The sequence below is a fragment of the Lonchura striata genome, chromosome 9 (assembly GCF_046129695.1).
Source record: "Lonchura striata isolate bLonStr1 chromosome 9, bLonStr1.mat, whole genome shotgun sequence".
Lineage (NCBI taxonomy): Eukaryota > Metazoa > Chordata > Aves > Passeriformes > Estrildidae > Lonchura > Lonchura striata.
In genome coordinates, this window is record NC_134611.1 from 28150558 (window position 1) to 28175286 (window position 24729).

A 24729-nucleotide genomic window follows, 5' to 3' on the forward strand; every position below is an offset into this window, starting at 1 on the left:
GCGCCGGGGCCGCGGAGCCGTGCCGGGCACGGCCCGAGCCGCCCGAACGGCCCCGACCGCCGCGGGGCCCGCCGGGGAGCGGCCGAGCGCGGTGAGGAGGAAGGGAAGGGCAGGGAAGCTGTGTTGGCAGCGCCCCCGGTGCCGTGCGGGCTGTCCCCTCGGAGGGAGTGGGGCAGGAGCCGCCGCCCCTCAGCGCCCGCGGGAGGCTCCCTCCGAGCCTGGGGCTGCCGCGCCTCAGGGCGGAGCCGCTGCCGGCCTCCCCTCTCGGGTCCGGGCCCTGGGAGCTCCGGGTGGAGCCTTCCACAGCTCCCCTGAGCTTCCTGTCGGGGTGTCGGGGTGTCAGTGTGACTGCTCCATCCTCGGGAGGGGCCGAAGGTGGCAGCCGCAGGTCGGCACTGCCTCAGGCAGTCCCAGCTGCAGCTGGGCTGGCAAAGCCCAACAAGCCCATCGAGTCAAGCTGTGCCCGATCCCCAGCGTGGCACAGCTCAGAGCACCGCGTCCAGGCCTTCTCTGCGCACCTGAAGGGATGAGGACTCCAACACCGCCCTGGGCTGACAATGTCTGATGGTCTTAAGACTTGGTTATACGACTCAGTGTTGAAGAATGCTAGTTTTTGTTTGTTTGCTGGTACAAAATAGGTATCTCTGAGGAGGTGTAATTGCTGTCCTTTCTGCTCTGGTGTCCCCTCGGATGTGAATAATTAATTAACCCTGTTGAGATCTGCTGTGTCTCTGTAATGAGAAAACAAAAGAGAACTATTATAAAGTATTTTTCTCTGTGCAGTTAAAACTTATTTTTATCTCATCTGGATCTAAAAACTTAAGCAATAAAGACAACACCCTTTTTTTTTTTGTAGGATTTGAAGATGTCTAAAAAGAAGCTGAAGAAGTTATCTGGAAAGGAAGTCTCTTCAGATGGCCAGGATGACAAAGTAGGGGCAGAAATATTATTACTTTTGTATCTTAATTCAATCTCCTACATTCAAGAGAACATTCTTTAGCAGCCTTGTGGTAGAAGGATGAGTCTAATCTAAAGACAGCATCATAAAGAACAGCAGGAGGGTTGAGCTGGGCACATAAATGTGTTTTTCTTCAGAGGCTGTGAATAGTATGGGTATCAGAAAATAAAAGACTTTTTCATTTCAGTGTATCTTTCTGTTTGAGGAAAGTTGGGTTTAATACTGGTCCTGAAACCAGTGCTGTTTTCTTGGACAGTTCTGTATCTTGGATCATATATCCTAATTTTCTGATTAACCACAAGTTATACTTTTGATGAGCGACTCGTGCATTTCTTTGTACACACTGGGACATAAATTAATGACCAAAATTCTCAGCATATTCTAGTACATACTTGTATGTAGTGAGTCAGCTTTCACTGAATCACTTGTAAAATGCAGGTGCTACAGGAGTTGTCACCTTTTGGTCATACTTGTGTGTCGCTTCCTATTATTTTTTATTGTATATGTCCACTTCTGACAAGTTACTTGCACTCAGAAGTGCAATACATAGTTGATAAATCAGTAGTTTATTAAATCCACACTTAAATTTGCTAGATTTTTTTTCCTGTTGGATTTTTCAAGGAATGTGTATAAAGTAAGAGAGTTTTTACTTGTCTTCTTAACAACTTTTTGAAACTGTTAAAAAATGAGCATGATTATGGCGTTATGAACAGAATTATTCATGTTAGAAGCTTTCTGATCATAGAAAAAATGTTGTTCAAAGTCAAATGTTTGTAACCATTATTTCTTGCCTTGATTTCCTTACTATTATGCAATTTGTCTTCTAAAATTAACTTATCTTAAGATGCTTTATTGTTTGGGGATTTTTTACTTCTGTAATACAAAGGGTAAACACTTGGCTTAAAACCCCATACTGTAGCTTATTGCCATTGCTAATGCCTCACCAGTTTGAAGAATACAGCTTTAACAGCAAAAAGATAAGGAAATCTCTTAACAGGAGCAAGTGTCCTGCAGTGTGATCCCAGCATGGGTGGGAGGTGTTTTACACCCCAAACTGATCGTGCTGGGAGGAGAGGAGCAGTAAGAAAATTTGCTTATGATGATTAAATTAAGTGAAAACTTTTGAGAAAATGAAGAGATAGGTTGAAAAGAAATATTAGAAATGTCCTGAAAACTCATAGTTGTCAGGGAATAGGCCTTGAAGAGAGAAATGAGCAGCTGGAAATGGTTTTGTTATCACCAGAAGTTGTCCCAGCAGCATCATGAGCTCCACATGTCCCAAGGGCGCTCCTTCATTGCTTTCCAGCTGCTGGGGACAGCAGGGGTGCATGTGACCCCCGGGAGAGCCTTTGGAATTGTCTGTCATTCTGTTTGTTCTTTGCATTGCTGGTATTGGTCCTGCAGCTCCAGAACCAGCCACAGGCAGAAGTTCTCAGAATTGCCTTAATTTAGGACTCCCCTGGTTTGTGCAAGCCTTTGATTTTTGCATTAAGTGTTCTCCAGTGTGGAAGTAAACCAGCTAAGGTAGGAAAAACAACTGCAGCAGTGACCTAATGGCCTCACTGAGTCAGCAAGCCCCAGTTATTGAAGGAGTGAATTATTTGTGAAAGGATGAACTGTCTGGAGCTTCCTTATCCAAAATAATCCACGCGTTACCGTTCTCTGTTGTAACTTCCTACATCTTGCTGTGGTTTTGGGAAAACTGAGTTGTATAACCCAGAGGTGTATTAAAACTACAAGTGGACACATGGTTTTATCTGAGTGAATGCCTGTGAATTGATCATGGTAGGAATGTTACTGTCTCAGATCTGTAATTGTCACTGCTGTAGTGGACCCTGTTGAATCACTTTGTAAGCATTAAAGTGCTCCATGATTAGTGCTACTAGACCCTTTGCACCCTTATCTTTGCATGCAGACCTTGGCACCCTTTGACCTTAGTGTTTCTCTGAACAGCCAAACCACCCAGTTTTGACATTGTCTTATGAAGGTTGTTTTTTTATTTCAACTGCAGTTTCCTCTGTAAGCCCCTGAGTTTTCTTTTCCAGAACTCTGAAGACACAAGATCTTACAAGCACACTGTGAAAGGAGAAACAGAACTTCAGAGGTAAATCCTCAGTCTGTCATTAAATAGAACTACTAAAAAATATAACATTCACAGATCATTTAATGCTGAAGACTTTTTTTTCAACCTGTTCACCAAATAAGATATGGTATTTCTTTGGAGATTTTAAACCTAGTGCACAGTCAATATAATCACTGAGTATTTTCTCTGCTCTTATAAGAAAGTTTCCTAATAATTTTTCATATAGTTCACGATTTCTGTAGAATGTTACTATATTCCCCTCTGTTGTTCCTTTTCCTAGTTCCCCAGTCAGTGCAGGATAAGCAGTTTGAAAGCTGTGTGTTTTGGCACTGTGTGACCAAGCTGAGCTTTTAGGTAACACACCTCCTTTATCACTGAACAGCTGTTTAAACTCAACTGTGTGATAAGAAGAAACTCAACTGTGTAGGGTGTCTCTCAAACCAACAGTGAATGCAGAAAAAGTTTTTTCTCCGTTTTCTTAAAGCTAAAATGGCTGTACAGAGTGGAGAAAGGTAAATCCAAAAAATGCCGTATCAAACTAATCTGAAGGACAACTGTTGCTTCAAGTTCATATTTAGGAATACGGTGCTCATAAATGCTTAGCTCTGTCTCAATCAAATGCAGGTGCCTTTTTTGTTGCTCTTTTCTGAGCTAAATTACATTAACTGAGCTAAATTACATTGCTTTCTTGATCATGTTTCTGTAGGTCCAAACCAGAGAAAGATGGGCGTGAGAAGAAGCGACACCGAAGTTCTCGTGCTTTTCACGATGCTGATGGAAGATCCCAGGAAAAATCTCCAAAGAGAAGCAAAAGCCCGGATGGTTCTTCAATTCAAATTGAAAAGCAGAAGAAAGTTGTGATCCAGTTTAAAGCCAAAGAAATCAAACATGGCAAAACCACCCGCACTCCTGATGTGGTAACTACCAGCAAGGAAAGATGTCGCTGTGATGGAGTAGAAGAAAAAAGGCTCTGGTACAGCTTTGAACTTCAGAGGGACAAGGCACTAAAGAAAAAGAGAGAGAAAGCTGAACTCTGTAAACTTAAGCTAAAAGCAGAACAAGATATGATAGAAAAGTTTAAGTCCTCTGTGTACGAGGTACCACATAAAAAGGCAGAGGACTCAAAAAAGCGGTGTGAAGATATCAGAATTCCCAAAAAGCCACCTCACACCTCTGCAGGGACTAGGCATGGTGATAGACCTGCCAGTAAGGCACCAAGTGCATTATCTAGCTTCTGGGAAGAAGAGGAGGAAGAAGAATATAAGGACTTGGCTGAGAAAAAGAGGTACACGAGTAAACACAGATCATCGCACTCTTCATCCCAGACTCCACCACGATGGGACTCTCGGAAGCGCCAGAAACACGGAACTGGTTCTCCTAAAGCTCCTGAGCGCTCAGGAACTAAAGAAGGAGACTTGGAAGCCCCAGCATTGTGTTTTAAGCAGGTAATGAAAACCCCATTCTTTGTATTATGTAGATGTTTCAGGATAGTTTCTTATATGAGCAGACTGTCTTTTTACAGAATCCAGACAGGTTTCATAGCTAACTAGGTGGATTTTTCTGATCCTATTGTAAACCTTGTTTCCATGTTCCTCAGCTAAATGTTAAACAGACCAGAAGAGTAAAGGTCTTGGGACTGTGTCTGCACAGATGCTTCCATGGCTTTGCTTTGCTGCTGGGGTTGTGGAATATTTCAGTTTAGGTATAAATCAGCTGATTTTTTTGTTTTGAGCTGATACGGTTATTTCATTTTTTGAATTAATAAACTGAAGTAATGAAAACTTGCTGCCAGACAAAGCATTGCTTAGCAGAGTGATGCCTGGGGAGTTTGGGGTGGATGTGGGACTAAATTGGTATGTGTGCTGCAGAACTTCCCTTTTATCTGTGACAGGTTTATTTCTAAGCTTAGCTTGAGGTGCAGAACCAAACACAAGCTGGGTCTTGAGCATGGGGGTTTTTTGCTGTTGTTCTGGTGAAAATACCCAGCATCTCTGGAGATTCCAGTTTGTGTTAGGGTAGTGTGAACATTTTGTGTGTATGCTAGGAGGTATTACAGGCAGAGCTGGGGAGTCATTGAGGTTGGAAGGTACCTCTGGAGATCATCCAGTCCAGCCCCCTTGCTCAAGCAGGGTCAGCCAGAGCTCATTGCCCAGGGCAAAGGATAGAGACTCCAGAACCCCTCTAGGCAGCCTGGTCAAGCACCTTCAATGTAAAAAAAAAAAAAAAATGTGGGGGGGGGCTTAATGTTCAAATGGAATTTGCAGTGTAATCCATTGTTATTTATTTAAAAGAAAGCCATGCATCAAAGCCCTATTAAAATGATACTGTAGATGCTAATAACTGTAGTTTATGTTCCCTATTCACTTGGGAGTATCCAGTGTTCTCTAAAAAGCCCTCTAAAGCATGTGTTGTTCCTACTTGTTTCTAGAATGTTGAGGACCCCTGCACATCTGACTCCTACCAGGGAGGTGAGGTCAGAAAGCCTGTGCCTGTCCCAAAGGTGAGTGAGGGACTTGTTTAATACCATATGGCTGTATTCCAAAACTCCTGACATGGGGATCCCTTTTACCTCGGTATTCCTTGATATTTTGTTATGTTGGTGGGATGTGTGTTTGTGGTGTTTATAATTCTCCCTACAGATCTCTGAAGACTTTCCACCCCTTCAAGACAGTCAGAGCACAGAAACAGACCAAGAGGTTGGTAATGCTTTGATTTAACGCTTCTGTGTTGTCTTAAAGACCATGGGCACCGAGGTTGTGTAACTGGACAATTCCATGACCTTTCCTAGTATTTGGCATTGTTGACTCATGATCTACACTCAAATGTGGAGCATTTATTTAAGAAACTAAGCAAACTTGCTGAAGTGCTGCTAATCAGGAACTTTCTGAGATAAAGAATGTCTTTCTGTTACCATGTGCAGCAAAAGGGCCTTCACAGTTGCTCACGTGCTCCAGCTATCTCATTTTTCATCCTCTAACTTTTTAGTTGGAAGAAAGACATATTTTTTAAGAAGTGTCTGTTAGGAAATTTGCACTTTGTTTAGCAAAAAAAAAAAAATACAGCAAAATTTCTGAATACCATGTAGAAAGGTCATAAATCTTTCTAGGCCATGTTTTGGATGTCTTTATTGGAGGATATGTAGAAGTTCTCATGGATTTACATTTCCTGTACTGACTTAAAATTTTTCAGACATCATTTTGAGGCAATTTTAACAGCTTTAATTCAAAAGTTTCTTTCTGGGGAATAATGATGAAGTGATCCCTCCCAATGGATTATACACATGCTCATTTTTTCACTGTAGATGCAAATAGTTGAAGACTTGCACGTTGCTCGTGTGGAGAAGAGGATGGCCCTGTCTGTAGTACAGACCTGTGGAGAGCTTACAAGCATGGAGATAGATCTTCCAGAACAGGATTTAAATATTTCTTCTGGTGTGTCATGATTGGATCTGCTTTGCTCTCTAGTTGCAACAAGTAATTACAGTTATTGATGGTATGAGTAGGGAGCACACAACTGATTCTTTCTGCTGGTTTCTCTTTTTTCTCCTCTTTTCCCCTAGGGGCCTTTAGTTCTGGTCTGAACATCCTAGTGGTGATTGACACAAATATAATGATTAGTCACCTTGAGTTTGTGAGATCCTTGAAATCTGAGGACATACCAGGTATGTAAATATGTTCCGATGACTAAGATAATGTAAGAAAAACAGATGCTGTAACAGCTTCAGGCTACTTGAAGGAAACCAAGCCCTGGGCTCCTTAAAAAGGCAGCAGGTTTCATGCAGAGGCAGAAGCACACACTCGAGAGCCTGGTTCTGTGAACCCAGACAAACTGCATCTTAGGGAAACCTCAGCTGTGGAAGCTGAACCTACTGTGCTTATAGCCCATGTACCTGCAGAGAATCATGGCAGGTACTCCCAGGAATATGCTTGAATTCTTAGCAGTAAATAAGTCTTAACACTTTCTAAGAACATAATTTAAGCATTCAACCCCTTACTAGTGATAACTCTTTCCTAATCTACTTTTAGCATTTCTCTTTCTAGAAATATAAAACAATGTAAAAAGCATTGGGCAGTCAGTCAGTGCTTTGTTTCTGTCTTGGTAAAGGTGGCAGAACTGAGCAATTTCTCAGGAATTCAGAATGCAGACCCTGGCTTTAATATTTGCCTCTGATCTATTGGGAAGCTGTTGGTTGTTTGATGTCTGTAGGATTGGGATTGTGCATGTCAGTTCTTGGTAGGCACATCTGGAATCTGTCAGAATGCCTAGGGTGCTTTGATGCTTTCAGCTAATGAATACACTTATTCCAGCCACCTGGAAAATACCTTTCCTTAAGTCCTGAGTGATTTTCAGGAGTATGTCAGGCTGTATTTCTTCTCCCAGGTTAGGAATGCTGCTGTCTTATATAGGCTGAGATGCCTTTTTAGAATACTGCAACTCCCAGTGTCTGGTCCTGCACCAGACCCACTATGTTGAGAAGGCTGCTGATTCCCACCCTATTTATTGTAAAGCAGGTGGTTATTAATGCATTTTTTCAAAATTCTCTTCTCATAATGTGAATGAGAAAGAAAGCAGTTGAAGTATTTGTCATGGGGAGACCAACAGAACAGTTGTTAAACTTCTGATTTACCCCTGCATTTTATATAAAAACTTTAAAGTTCAGGCCATACTTACCTACAAATATAAAACCATGGTCCAATATCCACACTTTCTTTTCCTGGTTTAGGAGTGCTGGTTGGCAATGAGCACAAGCCCTTGCTGCTTTTGTTTTACTGCTTGTTTTGGCACAGTGACTGCTGTGGTCACTTGGGTGTGTGCAGCCTAGTATTCCAGCTGCTGTTTCACCTTGCTGCAACATCTTACAGTGGGTGTGTGCCAAGATAATTGGTGCAAATATGTGTTATTAATGTTGTCAAAGTATTCTGATGAAGATTGTCTCCCTTTTGTTTGCCTGGTACTGTCACTTTTCTATGTAATCAGTGTAGTGCCAGATTGAGGTTAGATTAGAAAGAGGGAAGTTAGCCTTTTTCAGCTCATTTTCAAATACTAGATTCACTTGAGCAAGGACTATGAAAACTACTGGGAAAAAGGTGTGAACTTGCATAAATATGATGCTTGAATTGAAAGTTCTCTGTAATAGTTTGTGTCGCTCCTGCGAATACCTTTTTTATTGGTGGTGGTTTTTTTCCTTCCAGGAGTTGATAGACTTACATTAATAATTCCCTGGGTCGTCCTACAAGAGCTGGACAACTTGAAGAAGGGGAAAATGCTGCAGCATGTTCGGGACAAAGCCATCCCTGCAGTGCAGTTCATCTACAAGTGTCTCAAGAGCCAGGATTCCAAACTGTGGGGGCAATCCATGCAGCTGGCTTCTCAAAAAATATGTAATATATGTGCAATCCATTTGTGCTGGGTACTTCATCCTTGCATGTCACCTAGTGGCAACCTTAGAATTCTGAGTTTAATGGAGACTTCTTCACTCTGCTGTTCACTAATTAAAATGAGCTAATTTCTTACAGCAGCCTTCAGAGTGTAGCCAAGGCTGTGCCATGTGAATGTCTCCACTATCTGTTGTTTTACCAGTTGTTTCTCACTTTCACCTTACATTTATGTTCTTGTGTGGGGAGTGTTAAATGTCCAAAGAGCACCATGAGTGCACTGAGGTGTTTGTGAGGGTGAGTTGTGCCCGCATCCCTCAGCTGTGTCTGCCCTGCCTTTGCAGATGGGCTGAGCAATGAGAACAATGATGACCGTGTCCTGCAGTGCTGCCTGCAGTACCAGAATCTCTTCCCACAAGCTCTTGTCGTCCTGTGCACGTGAGTTCCTGGCTGCCTTTAGCTCTCCTCCCACACTGCTTGCAAATCAGGGCTTAAAGAAAGAGCACTTTCTGAAGTAAGCTCTTGGAAGGGCAATCACCCTCTTAAAAGCTAGAGTAGGACAATATAAACTACTAGAATTGGAGCTGGAAACACCTTCATGAGGTTGAGGCCTGAAATAGAATTCACCTTACTCAATATTCAATTTTAAAACTTGTTTCAATATTCAATTTTAAAACTTGTTTAAGCATAGGTTTCTCAAATTTTATTCTGGCTTCTCATAAAAAATACTGCTGAAGTTACAAAACAGAAAAAAATACATGAATTAAGGATTGAGATCCAGTTAGAGACTTTATCTCCATTCCCAGCCATGTGAGCAGAAGCAAAGAAAGGGTTAATCTTAGAAAGAGGGAAGCTGGGGATGGATTTGCTGCTGTTCCTGTTTGTGAGGATAGCAGCTGACCTCTGGGTATTGATTCTGAATTTGATACAAGCGGGTGAAGCCGGCTTGGAGGACTAATACTCCTTGGCTTTTCTTGCTCTGGTCTTGGCTAGAACCAGTTCCTGCACTGTTCAATGAGTGGGGTTAAAACTCTGAGCCCCATTTGGATTGTTCAGGCTGACAGAGGTGGCTGCTGAAAGTGCCATTTGTCACAGTATTCATAGGGTAGTGATGGTGATTTTAGGTTTCACTGATCGAAAACCAGGAGGTGACTTCAGAACTGGTTTTCATGCAAAAATCCCTTTATACTCTACCAACATAAGCAACGGGAATTTTTGAGAAAGTACCGGTGTGCAACTTTGTCCTGGATTTCTAAAATAGTTCTGCTGGAGCAGAACCTCAGAGTGGCATCCAGGATAAAGATTTGGCCAACAGAATAGTTAAAAAGGGTCTCAACAAGGAGAATTGACTGTAGCCATCAGAAAAGATAGTACTGTCTTAGAATTACTGCCTGGTTTGCTTTCTGAGATCATAGCAACTAAGCATTACTGCTGTAATCACTGCTGCAGTAATTATAGCTATTGCTTTCTTAAACCTAGACCCTGAAACACGTCTCAGTATGTTTCTCATTTTTACTTAATTTTCTGGTTTAATTTTTGAACTGCTTCTAATTGCTTGAGAAAGAGAACTTCGTCTATATAATGAAGTTCACAAAATAAGTTTTCCAAATACAGTGTGCTGCTTTTATTCCTTTGTTGACAGCAATTAATTATTTTCTAGGGATGATAAAAATCTGTGTAATAAAGCCATTGTGAGTGAGGTCAAGGCATTCTGCAAAGCTGATCTGGTCACTGCTCTGCAGAATGTGAATGCAAACAGGCCCCAGAACTCTGAGGAGCTGCAGCAGCCAGAGCAGGGTGAGTCTGTGGCATATGGTGGTTTGTGAGTTTGTAAAAATCAGTGGGGTAGAGGAAGAACAGTTGCTACTATACCTTCAGTTTTCCTGTGCTTTGAATCCTTAGGAATGCTTTTTGTTTGGGGAAGGTTTTTTCAAAGGTTTTCTGAAAGTTTGAGACATTAGTTAAGCCATTTGTCTCAGAGTTCTAGGAAATTCAAATAAGATGTATTTTTATTTTATAGAAAATACCTTTGCATTAATTTCCTGTGTTTAGAGTAATTTAACAGGAGTCCTGAACTTTTTGGGACTGAAGAAGGTTTTTTTCAATTTTCCAAAGATACAGTTATAGCTCACAGAGATCAGAAGTGATCCTCTTGTGCTTGCTGATAATCCTGCTGGTCGTATATGATCTAAATTATTTAAGGAAAAAAGAAATGTGGAGTGAGGTCACTAATGAGTAATACTCTGGGGAAATAAACCTTCTTGGTTAGTAGCTCTTAATTAAAAATACACAGTACAAGTGGGTATAACTAGAAATACTTGAAACTTAATTAGGTGTAGCACATCAGCGTTATAAACCAAGGTGCAGTCTGTCTTTATTTATGGGGACTGGTTCTTTATGTGCCATCAACATGAATTAGATATAAATAATTTCAATAAATTATAGCTATAAATAGTTTCAGTAAATACCTTATGTGTCATTGGTTTGACAGATACAGAATTTGGAAAGACAAGAGCTGATGCTGATTTTACTGCACAATTCCCAAATGTGCTTCCAGACCTTGAAAAGAACTTAGGAGAAGCTTTGTCTTGTATTTTGGAGACTGAAATGAAACTTGCATTTGGAAACCTGTGGATGGAGGTGGTTTCTTACATCATCTTGCTTGATATTTTGATTATTGAAAGGTTTAAATGTCCTTGGTATTTTATTGCTATTTATACCTGTGCCAAGCCAAACCCAAGTCATCCAGGTCCCTGATATAATTGACAGGGAACAGCTCAGTGTTCACTTCTAATATTTCATTTTATAGCAAGATTATCCTGTTTGACCACTAGTGTGCAACCCGTGCAGTATTTTAATGGAATTTTAATGACATAGTAACATAGGCTGCTGTTTTCTCAATGTGAAGTTTCAGAATTCTTTTTTTTAGTGGCATTAAAATTCTGTTTCAGCTTTTCTACTCAAGTAAAACCCTACACTGTAAATACATCCTCCAAGAAATCATTCCATCATGTTCTGTATAATATCAGGGTATTTGTTGCAGGCATTTTTTCCCACCAGAACTGTTTCTCCCCACTGTGAAACTGGTCACAACTAAATTGATTCCAGTGCAGATACAGAATGACAAGGGTACTAATGAGACTTCCGAACATGCTTGCAAATGTATGGTTTGCAGAAAATAAATACCCATGTACTAAGTCAAGGCACGTTCAAATCGTCCATCCTTTACTTTAGATTCCATTTTATAGCTGGTGGGGTGTTATTAAAACTACATTTATTGCAGATAAGCCTCTATGGCTTTAAAAATCCCCCAAAATCATGAGATGACTGTTGTTTCCCAAGCTGCCCTGATTAGCTGCTAAGATTTTAATCACTTCTCTATTCACTTAGTTAATTTCTTAAAACATATCTTCACACACTAGTTTCACTTGATAGTAGTGAATTCTCAACTGTTTTGCAATACAAGTATGTTACTTCATGTGTAAATAGTCACAGTGTTTATTTTTATTTTGTAACACTACTGGAAAATCAAAGGCATATTTACTGTTGTTCTTTTTTTTCTTGTTACTGTTGGCTTTTGTGCACAAGTAACTCATTAGATCAGTTTTGACATAAAAAGTATTAAGAGTTTTTGAGGCATGGGGAACCACAAATCATGAGACTGATTGTGCATTACTTCTGAATGGGCATCATCACTGTTTGACCCCTGGTGCTGCTGAATGAAATCTTTATTAATAGGTAAACTTGTTTAAATCTGGTCTTATTTCTGAGGAATCACTGAATTTCTCCTTCAGCAGTCAACAAATCATCACATTCTTGAAGAACAGAGCAGTTGTGGGATGTACAGAAATATGTCTAAATGAAAACCAGCCTTTGTATTTATACCATACTCTCTTCCAGATCCTCTATCTGAAGCCACCATGGACCTTAGCAAACCTGCTGAAATGTTATAAAAAACACTGGATGGCTGTTTTTGGTTATGTGGTGCCAAGGAGTTTACTTTCAACTATTGAATGTCTTTCTAAACACCTTTATGCAGGTAAGTCCCTGAGAAAGTTAATTGTAAACTTGTAAAAAGCCTCCATGTTCTGGTTTGAGTTGTAGAACTGACTGTGTGTATTAATGGTCACCAAAGTCTGAATTATTTTTAAAAAGCAAATAATCCTTTTCCTTCCTTTGCCCCCATATTGTGTGACCAAATTATCTGCATTTACCAAAAAATGTATGGAGGAGCAAAGGATATTTAATATGGTATGTGAGGGCAGGGAGTTTTGTTTTAAAAAGTAGCCAACAAAAATAAAACCCCCACAAACCTTCAATTTGTTTAAAGATGTCTTTGAGCATTTGATTTGGACAGACAGACCTGTTGAACTCCCCCAGAGGGTGCTGGGCACTGCCCAGGCTCCCCAGGGAATGGGCTCGGCCCCAAGGCTGCCAGAGCTGCAGGAGGGTTTGGACAACGCTCCCAGGGATGCACAGGGTGGGATTGTTGGGGTGTCTGGGCAGGGCCAGGGGTTGGACTTCAGGATCCTGTGTGTCCCTTCCCACTCAGGATATCCTGTGATTTCTTGGTTCTACCTCCTTGGGATATTGCTGTTCTGCAGAATTATTTTAGATATGCCACTTAATCCTTGTGCAAGATCCCAGGATAAATTTGGAGGACTTGGTTAAGGAGTGAGCAATCTCATGCACGTTTCTCTGAGATTGTTGTACCTGATGCTTCTGAACCATTTTCCTAGGCTTTTCATGTGTTTCTGTTAGTCTAGGTATTGGAGTATTAAAGTTGCTTGCCAAGACTGTTAAATCTTTACTTTTTTTTTTTTTCCTCCCTCTTACGTTCATGTCTAAACATCAGATAAACCATTTGACTCCTCAACAGTGCATATCCTACTCCAGGAATCCAAACAATTGCTCCATGCTTTCAGCTGCAGGTCAGACTACAACGGTGTCCTGCCCCAGGCTTATGCTGAAGTGGCAAAACTGTGTGAGACCCTCGGGGGGGTAAGGGCAGCTTTGATGTTTGTCCACTTCACCCCATCCTCAAGTTATTCTGTGCTCCAAACCTGGCTTAGATTTCTTAATTTTTCCCATAACTTCCACTGATTATTCTAGGAAATGTTTCTGGGGTGTTTTCAAAATGAAGAAACCCTGACTTTAGCTTTTATTTTCATGCAGTGAATATGTGCTGATACATTTTTTTCCCTAATAAATGTGTTAGTATTGGAATAGTGACTGAAAGCCATTATTTTGTCTTAGTTTTCTATTGCATTTGTATCTGATGGGCCTTAGAGGTTAAACTTGCTGTTTCTTCTTATGACATGGGTATTACATGGATATACTGCTGATCTTAAGTGTGTTATTTCAATTTTCATTGTCTTTGTAGCTGAAGAAGGGACTCCCTTGTATCACATGGTTTGTGGTGGTTGTCCTGGCCCCTTTTGTGTTCTCAGAAATTGGTCTTCACTCCCAGCTCAGCTCTTGAGTTGCTGTGGAGGAAATTCCAACTATCTTGGTTTATGGTTACTGTCAGTTCTGTATGTAATGACGTAAAAACTGGAGTCATGAGCATGGATGAAATATTTTGATTTATGGGAAAGAAGACAGGTCAGAACAGCTGTCAAGAGTTGTCTTTGGAAAGGATGAAAGGGAAAGAAAGCTCAGAAGTCAACTGTGCTGGGACCTGTGTGCAGTGCAGTCAGCCCTGAACCTGATGTTCTGCTATCATGAGAATCGGGCTCTGTCTGAATTTGAAAACTTGTCAGGAAGGAAATTCCTCCCTGTTAGGGTGGGGAGGCCCTGACACAGGTTGCCCAGGAAAGCTGTGACTGCCCCTGGATCCCTGGAAGTGTCCAAGGCTAGGCTGGATGGGGCTTAGAGCAACCTGGGATAGTGGAAGGTGTCCCTGCCCTTGACAGGGGTGGGACTGGATGGGCTTTAAGGTCCTTTCCAGCCCAAACTGTCAAGAGAGGCTTTGGATGCAGAGACAGTAACCAAGGTGACTTAAAGAGTTCAGCCTTGATTTCTTGAGCATTGCTTTAAAAAGACCTGTAGAAGTGTGTAGATTCTGGTTTTCTGATGTTAGGAACCAAATACATTGATTATTTGTTTGCTGAACTGTTTTATAAGGTGAGGGCAGACAGTGAGCAGGATTTATCAGAAGACATCATGGTTCTTTCAGAAAATGCTGCGTGTGAAAAAATGGAAGCCACAATGCCTAATCTGCAAAGAACTGAGGAAAAAGAGCTACAGCCCAGCCTTGATGTGGCTCAGGAAAACAGGCACCAGGAAATCTGGTTGGTCCTGGAAGGTGTTTGGAACACCATGAACTTGTACAGGTACAGCTTGCTAAAGGGACTCAGAAACACATAACCTTAGATAACTTTCAAACAAGCACACTTTAGAAACTCTGCTTTTTTACCCGTAATTAATCTAAATTGACCAAAAAAAAATTGGTCAAAAAAATTAGACAACCTGTCACAGAAAAGTTGGGAGCATGCAAATTGTTATGTCAGAGCTTTTTTAACTGCTTTTCTGTCTCTTCTTTGTTTATTTTGAATTTCAGTATTGAGCTATTCCAGAAGCTGGACCCCAGTTCAGTGACCATGGCTGCCAAGGCCTCGTTTGAGGAGGCTTTTTTGGGCCTGCAGAAGCTGTTGGCAGCAGTGAAGGACATCCGAGAGGGCATTGGCAGGTGAGCACTGCAGCTGGGCACAAAATGTGTGACAGGCACCTGAAGTCACAGAAGTCTCAAAGACTTCAGCACCAAACCACTCTTCATTCTAGTGTGCTTGGTGACATCATTTGCAGTAAAAATCCTGCTGTCAAGGCTGCCTTGAACCAATGGTAGCAAAAGATCATGGCAGTGTTGCAGACGTGGAGATCTCTTGCAGGGAATTGCCTTCGATGCCTGGGATTTGTTTTCCAGTTTGAGCAGCAAGTCACCTCTCCTCAGGTGTAACTGGAGCTATTAATGATTATGATTAATGCATCAGTTTTGATGGCAGGAACTTTGAATAATTCAGGGCATTTGTGTTTCAAATGTGAGGCCCACTCAGGTGGGGGCAAAGTTCCAATAGAGTGAGGGATGTAAAGAACTGTTCCCAGTTCAGGTGCTCTTCATGACAGCCATAACAATGACAATCAGCTGTATTCTCTCTTTAGGCAAGATAATATTCCCTCTGTCTTCACAGAATCACAGAATCCCAGAGTGGTTTGAGTTGGGAGGGAGCTTAAAATCCAGTGCCATCCCTGCCATGGGCAGGGACACCTTCCACTATCCCAGGTAGCTCCAAGCCCCATCCAGCCTGGCCTGGGGCATTTCCAGGGATGCAGGGGTAGCCACAGCTTCTCTGGGCACCCTGTGCCAGGGCCTGCCCACCCTCACAAGGAACAATACTTTCCCAATATCCCATCTAACCCTAGCCTCTGGTAGGGGGAGCCCCATCCCTGTGCTATTTTTTTTACAGCACAAAAAAATTGGAAGTTTCAGGAAGAATAAGGAACCTCCTGTGTTGTCTTGGCTTAGTTTTTTTTTCATGACAGTGAAATATAGATCCATTCAAAGAATTACAGTCCCTCTTTCAAATGTAAATGATCAAAATTCTATAAAAGCAGAAGCAGAAAAATATGGGTAGAAAAGAGAGTTTAAGCAGCTGAGTGCTGATGGATTCAATTTATTGCTGGTGGGTTTTTTTCCCTCTAAGGAAATTGTTACAATAAAGTAGGTTACTGCTAAACTTTGCTCTCTTCATTCTGATACAAAAGGTTTTGCAACAGATCCGGTGGTATCAGTTTATAGATGTGGTGGATGAGATTAAATGGGAATATGGAATATTCAGAATGGTTATTTTTGTGTTGCAGAGGTGTTTCATTGACAACTGTTGGTTTTCTTCGTGGGAGAGCTCCGAAAAAATAAAAGCTCTTAATAATAAATAAAAAAAACACAGGCTGATTGTTGGAATGGAGTAGTTTTCCTAGACTCTTTGGAAATGCCTGCTCTGATGTGCAGGTTTGCAGTAGGTGGCATCATGGAGCAAGAAAAAGGGAGAATTTGCACCAAGCATTTGCTGCATTGGCCTTGAGTAGAGGAATTTAAGGGAGTTGGAGAGTTCTGAGGAGCTTTTCCAAAGAGCCAGGAGCCAGGTTAATGTCTCAATGTAGTTTTATGATTATTACCAAGTATTAAAGCAAAAATTCAGAAATTTTCATAGAATCAGAATGGCTGGGGTTGGAAGGAACCTTAAAGCTCATCTCTTTCCACCCCTTGCCATGGCCATGGGCAGAGACACCTCACTTTCATTTTGCTCTAAAACTGACTTTGCAGCATATTTATTTTTCTTGATTTTTGAAGAAATGTCAGTGACTTAATCTAATGGCATGATTGCAGAAGAGGGGGCACTGGAGAAAAAATAGTGACAAAGTTCTGTCTTGAATATTTGGAGGTAACACAGCTTTTAGTGATAAAATACAGCTCATTCTGTGGTTCCTTCTGATCCCTGCTGTCCAGAACAAAGAAGAGAAAAAATATCTTGTGAAAGTTTGGAAGTTTTACCAGTAAATTATGTTGAAAGTTCAACTGCATTAAAAGTTTAGATTTTCAGATTGTTAAAAACAACTAGAAAAACATGATAATGCTTTTTGAGATAAATATAATGATACCCTTAAGCATAAAAAAATACTACACCAGTGGCACTACTCCAGCTATTCAGCCTTGATGGCCAGAACATGTTAATGACAAATACAGGTACAGAAAAGGAAAAAAAAAAAAAAGCTGTTTCATTGAAGATGTGTCAGTAACGGCTTTTGTCATGTTACCCTGTTCTGGTGATTTCTGTAACACTCTGCAGATTTTTTTTATTTTGTCTTGATTTCTTCCTCTAACAGCACTGGTAGCAGATAGGTTTTGTATTGCACAATTCCGCATGCCAGCAATGACAGCTCTGAAATTAAGAATAATCAGTACAGTTAGCATATTCTAACTATATCCCTTTACTGTTGGTAATGGGCAAAGCTATGAAACCTGTGAAATTTAAGCACCCAGTAAAACTGTGAAACCATTACATGATTTTAAATAATTTTGGATTGAGGATTTGTGAGTGTTCTCACTGGTGGTTTATATTTGTATTTGGGTTGGGTATTATTTTGAACCAGTTAACTGGGGCACCTTATTTAAGGTCTCTTAAATTAACTCTTTAAAATAAAATAAGGGTTTACATAAGCTGATGTTTACCCTCAGCTGAATAGAACTTGTGATTCTAAGCTTCTTTATGCAGCCCTAGGGAATTGGACATTGTCTTCATGTTTCCTGCCAGGTTTCTTTTATATAAGAAATCCTTGTTCATAGGAAAGAAAGAAAATTCAGTCTTGGGTGAATTGATGCAGTTATTTCAAGTTGGATTTTTTCTTTTCATCTCTTGTCTAAGAAAGAATTTTTTTGTTCATATGCCAACTTGAAAATCACACACAGATTATAGCATATACACTTAGATACAGGCCTCTTAAATATTTATACTAATATGCTGTCACCTGTAAAATATTTGTCTGTTACTGACTGCATAAGGAGCCTGAGTTCTGCTTTTCTAATATTATATCTAAATTGAATTTCTCTTGCACTCCCAATGGTTTGGAAATACGTGGCTTAGTCCAGGACTCCATAAATATTTGTAAATTAAAAGTGTAATTTCTTAAGATTTCAGTAGTGCAGGAGAGTGTTACTATATCAGAACTGATCACTGAATTGAAATAATTTAAAAACAATTCTGCAATGTTACAAGCTTTAGTACAGAATTCCTCAGATGCAGAGAAAGTGACCTCTTTATTTTTTCAGCTGGTCAGTGGAGGAATTGAGGTCTCCTCTCCTTGATGTCTCAATAGAGAATTGCCTTCATTTCCTTAGGCTCTTGTCTCAGTTAATAATTTCTGCCATAAAGTTGCTGTATGAGGAGCTCTGCCTTTAATCTTCTCTGCACACAGTCTCTTTTTGGAAGTAAAATGGAGATTAGCTCTCTGTTCAAAAAGTATCAGACATTCCAGTCACCACTTGTTTGATCTTCATGGTTTTATGCATTTAGGTGAAACCTGAAACTGAACTTACCTGCAGCCCTCTTTGCTGTCAGGCCCAAATTGAAATGTTCTGTTGTGCCAATTTTAATGACAGCTGCAAGAAACAAAGATCAAACAGAGCTGGAGTGGGCAGTGCTCCCCACGGGGCAGGGCAGAGGTGGTGCTGTGCAGCTGCTCACACTGTGGTGCCTTTAGAGCAGTCTGAAAAGCAGAAAGCTCTCAAACATGGGGTTGTAGAAGGCATGGTGCTTTGAGCCTGTAGAGCCAGGGGTGCCAGCAGGGGCTGATGGCTGGGACATTTCTGCAGGGATAGAAGGCACAAGCTTGGCTTTGGTGGATTTCCCAGCTGGCTGCTGTGGAAGCAAGCCCTGGCCTGTGCTGGTGGCTGTAACCCCACTGGAGCCCCTGGTGCAGCTCAGTGAGGAGTTGGGACTGGGCCACAGAGAACTTTGGGGTTCCCATTTCCCATCTCCTTTGCTTCCTTGATGTTCAGGCAGTGAGATTAAAAGGGGCTGTTAATGGTTGAGGCTGCCTTTTCTGCCATCAGGTGCCAGCCTTTTAGATGGAGCTCTGGGTTTGGTAAGTGGTTAAGGCTCTGTGCCAGCTCTGCCAGCCTGAGCTGTGACAGAGGGACAGCTGAGTGGGACAGCCCTGGGGACAGAGCTTCCCCCGGGTGTCACAGGGGATTGCACACAGTCCCACCAGACCTCCCTTGTCCCTGCCCTCATGGGGTCTTGGAACACCTGGAAGGCTGGCCTGCCTTCGCTGCCACTTGGCTTGTGGGCTGGGCTTTTTCACTTCTACTTGATAAGTTCATTTCTGGTCCATTCCAGATAGGCTTTGTTTTCTCACAGATCTTCTCTGTGCACATTTTGATCTATATCCTATCCATTTCTATTTATTATTGTATCTTACACCTTGTGTTTGGCATGAGATGAGTGACAGGACAGGAAATAAAGAAACATTGGGAGTGGTTTGGGAAGCACTTGAGATAAAATCACCCAATGTGACTGTCTGCTTTTCTCCTCCTGCCCCCAAGACAGCATTTAACCTCCAATTGGTGGCAGATATCCATAGTAATGGGTCTTTCTGTGACATTCCTTTATTTACCTCACATGCTCAATATTTCCAGAAAATTCTGTAGAACCACACTGGAGTTCTTAGGTTGAAGCTGAAGTACAGAATGGGGGTGTTGTAGTGTGGTTCTGCAAGGCTGTGCTGATGGAAAGGCCAAGTGGTTCCATGGATTTCCACCCTCTGCTTTTGGACCACTGTGGGGAGAGGAGCAGCTGGGATGGGAGCTGATGTGGGGGGAATGGGAGCTGCTATGGGGGGAATGGGAGCTGATGTGGGGGAAATGGGAGCTGATGTGGGGGAAATGGGAGCTGCTGGGGAGGAATGGGAGCTGCTGTGCAGTTCCAGCTGCCAGGATTCCCAGCGTTTCCATGGAGGGTTGCTGGCAGCTTCTCCCTGCTGGGGTTTTCTGCTGTCAAAGCCAATTGTCGCTGAGGTGCCCGGGGAAGGTTCTGAGGTGTTTCTAGGCAGAGCAGCCAGTTGGTTCCTTTCCTGACTTGTAGTTGGCATGTTTAAGGCAAACATTTTGGGTACTGCTTCTTAAGTGGGGGGAAGAATGCATGACTAATTTTTGGTGACAATTCCTATGAAAAATTATGAGAAAAAGCAGTGGATACTCTGCTTTTAGAGTGGACTCTACAGTAAATCCTGTGCTGTGTCATGGTCTTCCAGCCTGCTTCAAACACAGGGTCCTTTAACTGGTATTTTAAAGTTATTCTGTTACTTTCTGTTTTTTTCAATTCCTAATTAATTCATTTATAAATGAAGCTTACAGCTTGCAAGAGGAAGGAGAGAATTTGGGTACTTTCCCATGGGAAAGTAAATAGAGCTTTCCCCAAAAGATTTTCTTTTTCCAAGTCTAGTCATTATCTTAATTATGATTTAACTATGTAAGACTTAAAAATCCAGAATTTTCTCAGTATTTTTAATATATATAAGGTGTTACTTGTGTTTTAATTTTGTGTTGATTTTAAAGTATGTTTTGCAGCATTTAGGAGTGTTCTGCTTTTCCTGGTAAATGCAAATGAAGTTACACTAAGGTGGAACTGAATTGTATCTGCCTGAATAGATGAGGATAATTAATTTTGTTAAAAAACAACTTCTTTACTGGATTGGATTTGGAGCTTGTGGAAAAGGGTGTCCATCAAGGTGCTTCCTGAAAGCCACCTCTCTTCAGCTGCTAATCCCATTGGCCCTTGGCAGTATTTGGGTGGGAACTGGTGATTATTAAAAGTAGCAAAAATGGAAAGTGAGTTGAAGCATTTGGGCTGCACATGGGAATCTGAAGGGAATGAGTTAAAGCTGGGGTGGGAATGTTGTGTATTAGCCCAGGGGCCTCACTGGTGGGCACCAAAAGCCTTTCAATTAGTGCTGGGTTTCTTCCCTCCTCCCTCATTCAGAAATGCCTCATAAAGACATGGAGGGAATTTTTAATTAGAAAAAGCCTCCAGAAAAGTCCTCACAGAAATAATAAGCTCTTTAATTCTGTTAGAGTAGTGGCAGGGAAAATTGTTCAAAGTTCATAATTTCCATTTTGTCCAAGTAATTTTTTTTCCTTGAAGATTTCTGACTTATTTTTTTAACTCTTTCATAGACTTATTTTCTACTTTCTTTAAAGCCATCCCCAAACTTTTCTTTTCAGAATTTTAACCCCATCCAGCAGTTTCCAAGATATTTGGACCCTCTATAGCTTCCTCAGAAGACATGAGGTATGACTTTTTTTGGTGTTTGATCACTTCACATACAGCTTTTAATTCAAGTTCTGAGGTCATGTCTCATCACTATATTTCCATTAAGAATTTTGATTATTTGCTCTTATTTATTAGTTGTTGAATATAAAGATAGATTTTGGTTGGACTGGAACAGTTATTTGAATTGTTTGTGTGATTTGCTGAGTGCTCACTTGGTGTGAATGACTTGCTGTTGAGAGTAAAAAGCCTTGAAATTAATGTTTTCAGTAGAATATTTCTGTTTAATATGTTAGATATTTCAGGCTTGCAGTGCTCTGCTGTGCAGGGAAATATATTTGGGGTTTGGACCTTCACATATATTTTTGGAATTGATGCAAGTCAGAGCTTATTTAATTTGAGATACACACAAATATATCTATATATATGTATATGTAAATAAAACTGTAGGGTAATTTAAGAGGGGAAAGAAAAATTACTTAAGATCTTTTATTTTTTGTGCAGAAGTGGTTAGAAAATGGGGATGGAATTTATAATACTGCATTTTATTACAGGATAACTTTTTTAATGCATTGTCTCAACATGAGAGCCTGCTAGGGAATACATGAACTGTATCTGCTATTCCTACTGTATAATTGTAGAAGACACATGATACTTGATGAATGACTATATTAATTCTTTCATCTTTGTTTTAGATCAATAACAGTCTGAAATTCACTGCTGAGGAGCTGTATGAATGTGTTTCACAGGAGCTCTACAGGTGAGCCAGTTACTGACCCCACTGGGGGCTTGAGGCAGCTTTTTCACCTGTATTAACCAAGGTACCATGAGAGGAATCATCTGGGTAGGAATAGTGTAGGGAAAAATAAATGGGGGATTTTTTAAATTACTTTTTAAATTTGAATGCCTGATTAACACAGAGCATAAGAGGACAGGAATTAAATTGGACTTGAGGCATCAGTGCCTACTTGGTTATTTTCAGCTGATGGAGGTGTTGAGCCCTCTTTCCTCTGCCAGTGGTTTCTGGCTCATTTCTTTAGGAATTTGTGTCACTGAAGGTTTGTGAGTCCAGGCTCTGGGAGGTTTCTAAAATGCCATCATGGATTTTTAATAATTCTGAGCTGGCTAATAAAGGACAGGTAACTGGATTTTGTTGTTTGTGGATATTGAATGAGCTCTCACTGGCCAGGATTGGCTGAGTGAAAGGCTGGAGAGTGAATGATTCTAAAAAGCTTCCCTTTGCCTGGATTCATTCTGTGTTCCTAAATCTTCTGTGAGATTCAATGTGCAGATTGCAAGATCAGGAAACAAAGTTATTCAGGGAGGGGGACATTCAGTATGTGAATCAGTAATAAAAGATAGTTTAAAAGCTTTACGCCCACAAGTTGACAGTTCTAGACCTGTATGGATACAGGCATAAAAAAACACTGTGTGGAAATTTGTGCTCTGCAGAGTAAAACTCTGGAGACTTCCCTGGCAGCCCTCAGGCTGTGCTTGGGGAACTCAGTGATTGAGGTTTTCTTCCTTTTTTGAGGAGCAGCTTTTAAATGGTGTTTTGAGAAATGTTTACAAAAGATTCTAAGGGCATGTGATCAGGTCGAGAATACTCTTTTGAAAGGGTCTAAGTTGTAAGGGGGTGTATCCAGATCCTTACTTTGAGTGTGAGTACAGGATATGTCAGTGTATGAAGGATGGCTGAAGTGAACCTTCCAGAATCCCAGATCTCTGCAGAAGGTTGATGTCAGTGACATCAATTGTTCCCTGACAATTGTTCCACTTTACGTGCCCTAGAAGGGAACAGGAGTTCTGCCTGTGGCAGCTGTGGGTTGGCTGTAGTAAGGAGCTCATGTGAATTCCTCAGATTTAGCAGCTGTAGTGTGAAAGTCACTGCTGCTGCTTCAGTTTGATGGAAACATCTTTGAAAATTTAAGAAGTATTGGTAAAGATTCCTGTTGTGCTGTGTCCTGCTAACCTTTCTCTCCTGTCTCCCAGGGAAAGGCTGGAAGTGGGGTGCTGCCAGCTGGCAGCGCTGGAGCAGGCGCTGGAGCAGTGCCGGGCGTCCGTGCACAGGGAAGCCGAGAGCCGGGGCTGGCTCTGAGCCGGGCTCAGCCGCCTGAGCTCCGCCTCCTCCAGGGGAGGAGAGAAGTGCTGGAGGAGCCAGAGCCCTGCCGGCTTTTCTTCTCGAAGGTGCTGGTTTGGGTTGAAGGGAAAACACAGTTTCACGTGGACATTAAATGTTGGGATTTCTGCTGAGAATTCTGTTCACTACTAGAATGTTCTGTCTTGAGTGAGGTGCTGCTGGATAGCCATGAATAGCCAGGAGAAGCAGGGCTGGTGTGGGATTTAGCAGCTGTGCTGTGCTGCTCTGAGCATCCAACACTCATGTTAGGAACTGAGCTGTTAACAGTTGTATAGGAAGCCCCTCTGTTTGTTTTGCTGCTACTTTACAAGTCACAGGTGAGAGAAAGGAATCTGTTGTGTCACCCAAGGGTAGGAAGTAGCTGAGTGCAAGGCCAGGAATGAAGGACTGACCCGCAGATACGTGTGTGTGTGTCCTGTGCAGTGAAGACTTCACTGTGCAGTGAAGGCTTCAGAGAGGATGTAGAATGGCAAAGGAGCAGGTTGATGCTTGTTTTTCCTTAAAGACAAAGCAGACCGACCCACCCTCCCCACCCTCATGCAGGTGTTTGTCCCATACCTCTTTTCAGCAGAAAAAGGCATTTCTGCTTTGTTTAAGCAGGCACTTTATCTTCATACGGTGGAAACTTGCTAGCAGTGCTCTTGGGGAAACTCCTTATCCCGCTCTTGCCACATCCTTCTAGAAGGTGGGCCTGGGTCCCTCCTGCTCTCCAGCTGACATCCCTCTATGGCTGCACTGGTGATTGCTTTCCAGAACTGCTAATAGTCCATGAAACTTTCCAAAAGCCATTTTCTAAGGCCTTTAATGCTACCTCTTCTTGTATCTATTTGTACAGAGATGAGCTGACTGGCAAAGTTGAAGCGTCTATTTTGATATTAACTTTTGGATGTATTTGTAAATCCTTGATTGTAAAAATGTAATTTATTGTTACATTAAACAGTGGTTAATTCTGAGTGGCTTACCCAGTCCCTGTGGATTCAAGTGCAGTGCAGTCCTGCCCAGGCCCCAGTGGCAGGGAGTGGGGTGGGATTCCTGTTGGAGCACAGTGACTGTGCAGGGCTGTTTCCATGGGGGTTCTCCAGCCTTGGGAATGGTGTGGGGATGTTGGCTCAAAGGTGATGCTGTGCTCTAAGATGCTGGCTGGAGGTGCTGTTGTGGAGGATGAGTCTGCCTGCAGGGGCCGGTGTGTGTTCCCACTCCCAGGGGAAGCTGGAGTAGCTAGGCTCCTGCCCCACTGCACAGGACCTGGCCTGGCACCAGTGTGGCTCATCCCTGAAGGTGAAGCAGTAGCTCCAGGTGCAGCTTTGCACCTCTGCTGTGCCTTTGCGAGTTTGGGTGGCCCCTGTCCC

General features: G+C 41.8%; 1 protein-coding gene across 2 annotated transcripts; it reads left to right on the top strand.

Annotated features, from left to right (window-relative positions):
• The first annotated feature begins 3 nt into the window (after window positions 1–3).
• On the top strand, window positions 4–24333 carry SWT1 (SWT1 RNA endoribonuclease homolog). Of its 2 annotated transcripts, XM_021525131.3 has the most exons (19): window positions 4–91; window positions 857–931; window positions 3004–3062; window positions 3748–4486; window positions 5470–5541; window positions 5681–5737; window positions 6343–6472; window positions 6601–6702; window positions 8234–8422; window positions 8761–8854; window positions 10077–10213; window positions 10908–11056; window positions 12317–12455; window positions 13272–13417; window positions 14543–14751; window positions 14979–15107; window positions 21195–21261; window positions 21936–22000; window positions 23233–24333. In XM_021525131.3, exons 2-19 carry the CDS (start codon window positions 866–868, stop codon window positions 23336–23338), a joined length of 2655 nt encoding a protein of 884 aa, XP_021380806.3. In that variant the 5' UTR covers window positions 4–91; window positions 857–865; the 3' UTR covers window positions 23339–24333. The 2 variants fall into 2 exon arrangements, with proteins under 2 accessions (XP_021380806.3, XP_077641631.1); XM_077785505.1 differs by lacking the exons at window positions 21195–21261; window positions 21936–22000; window positions 23233–24333 and having other exon boundaries at window positions 14595–14751; window positions 14979–15071.
• The last annotated feature ends 396 nt before the right edge of the window (window positions 24334–24729 follow it).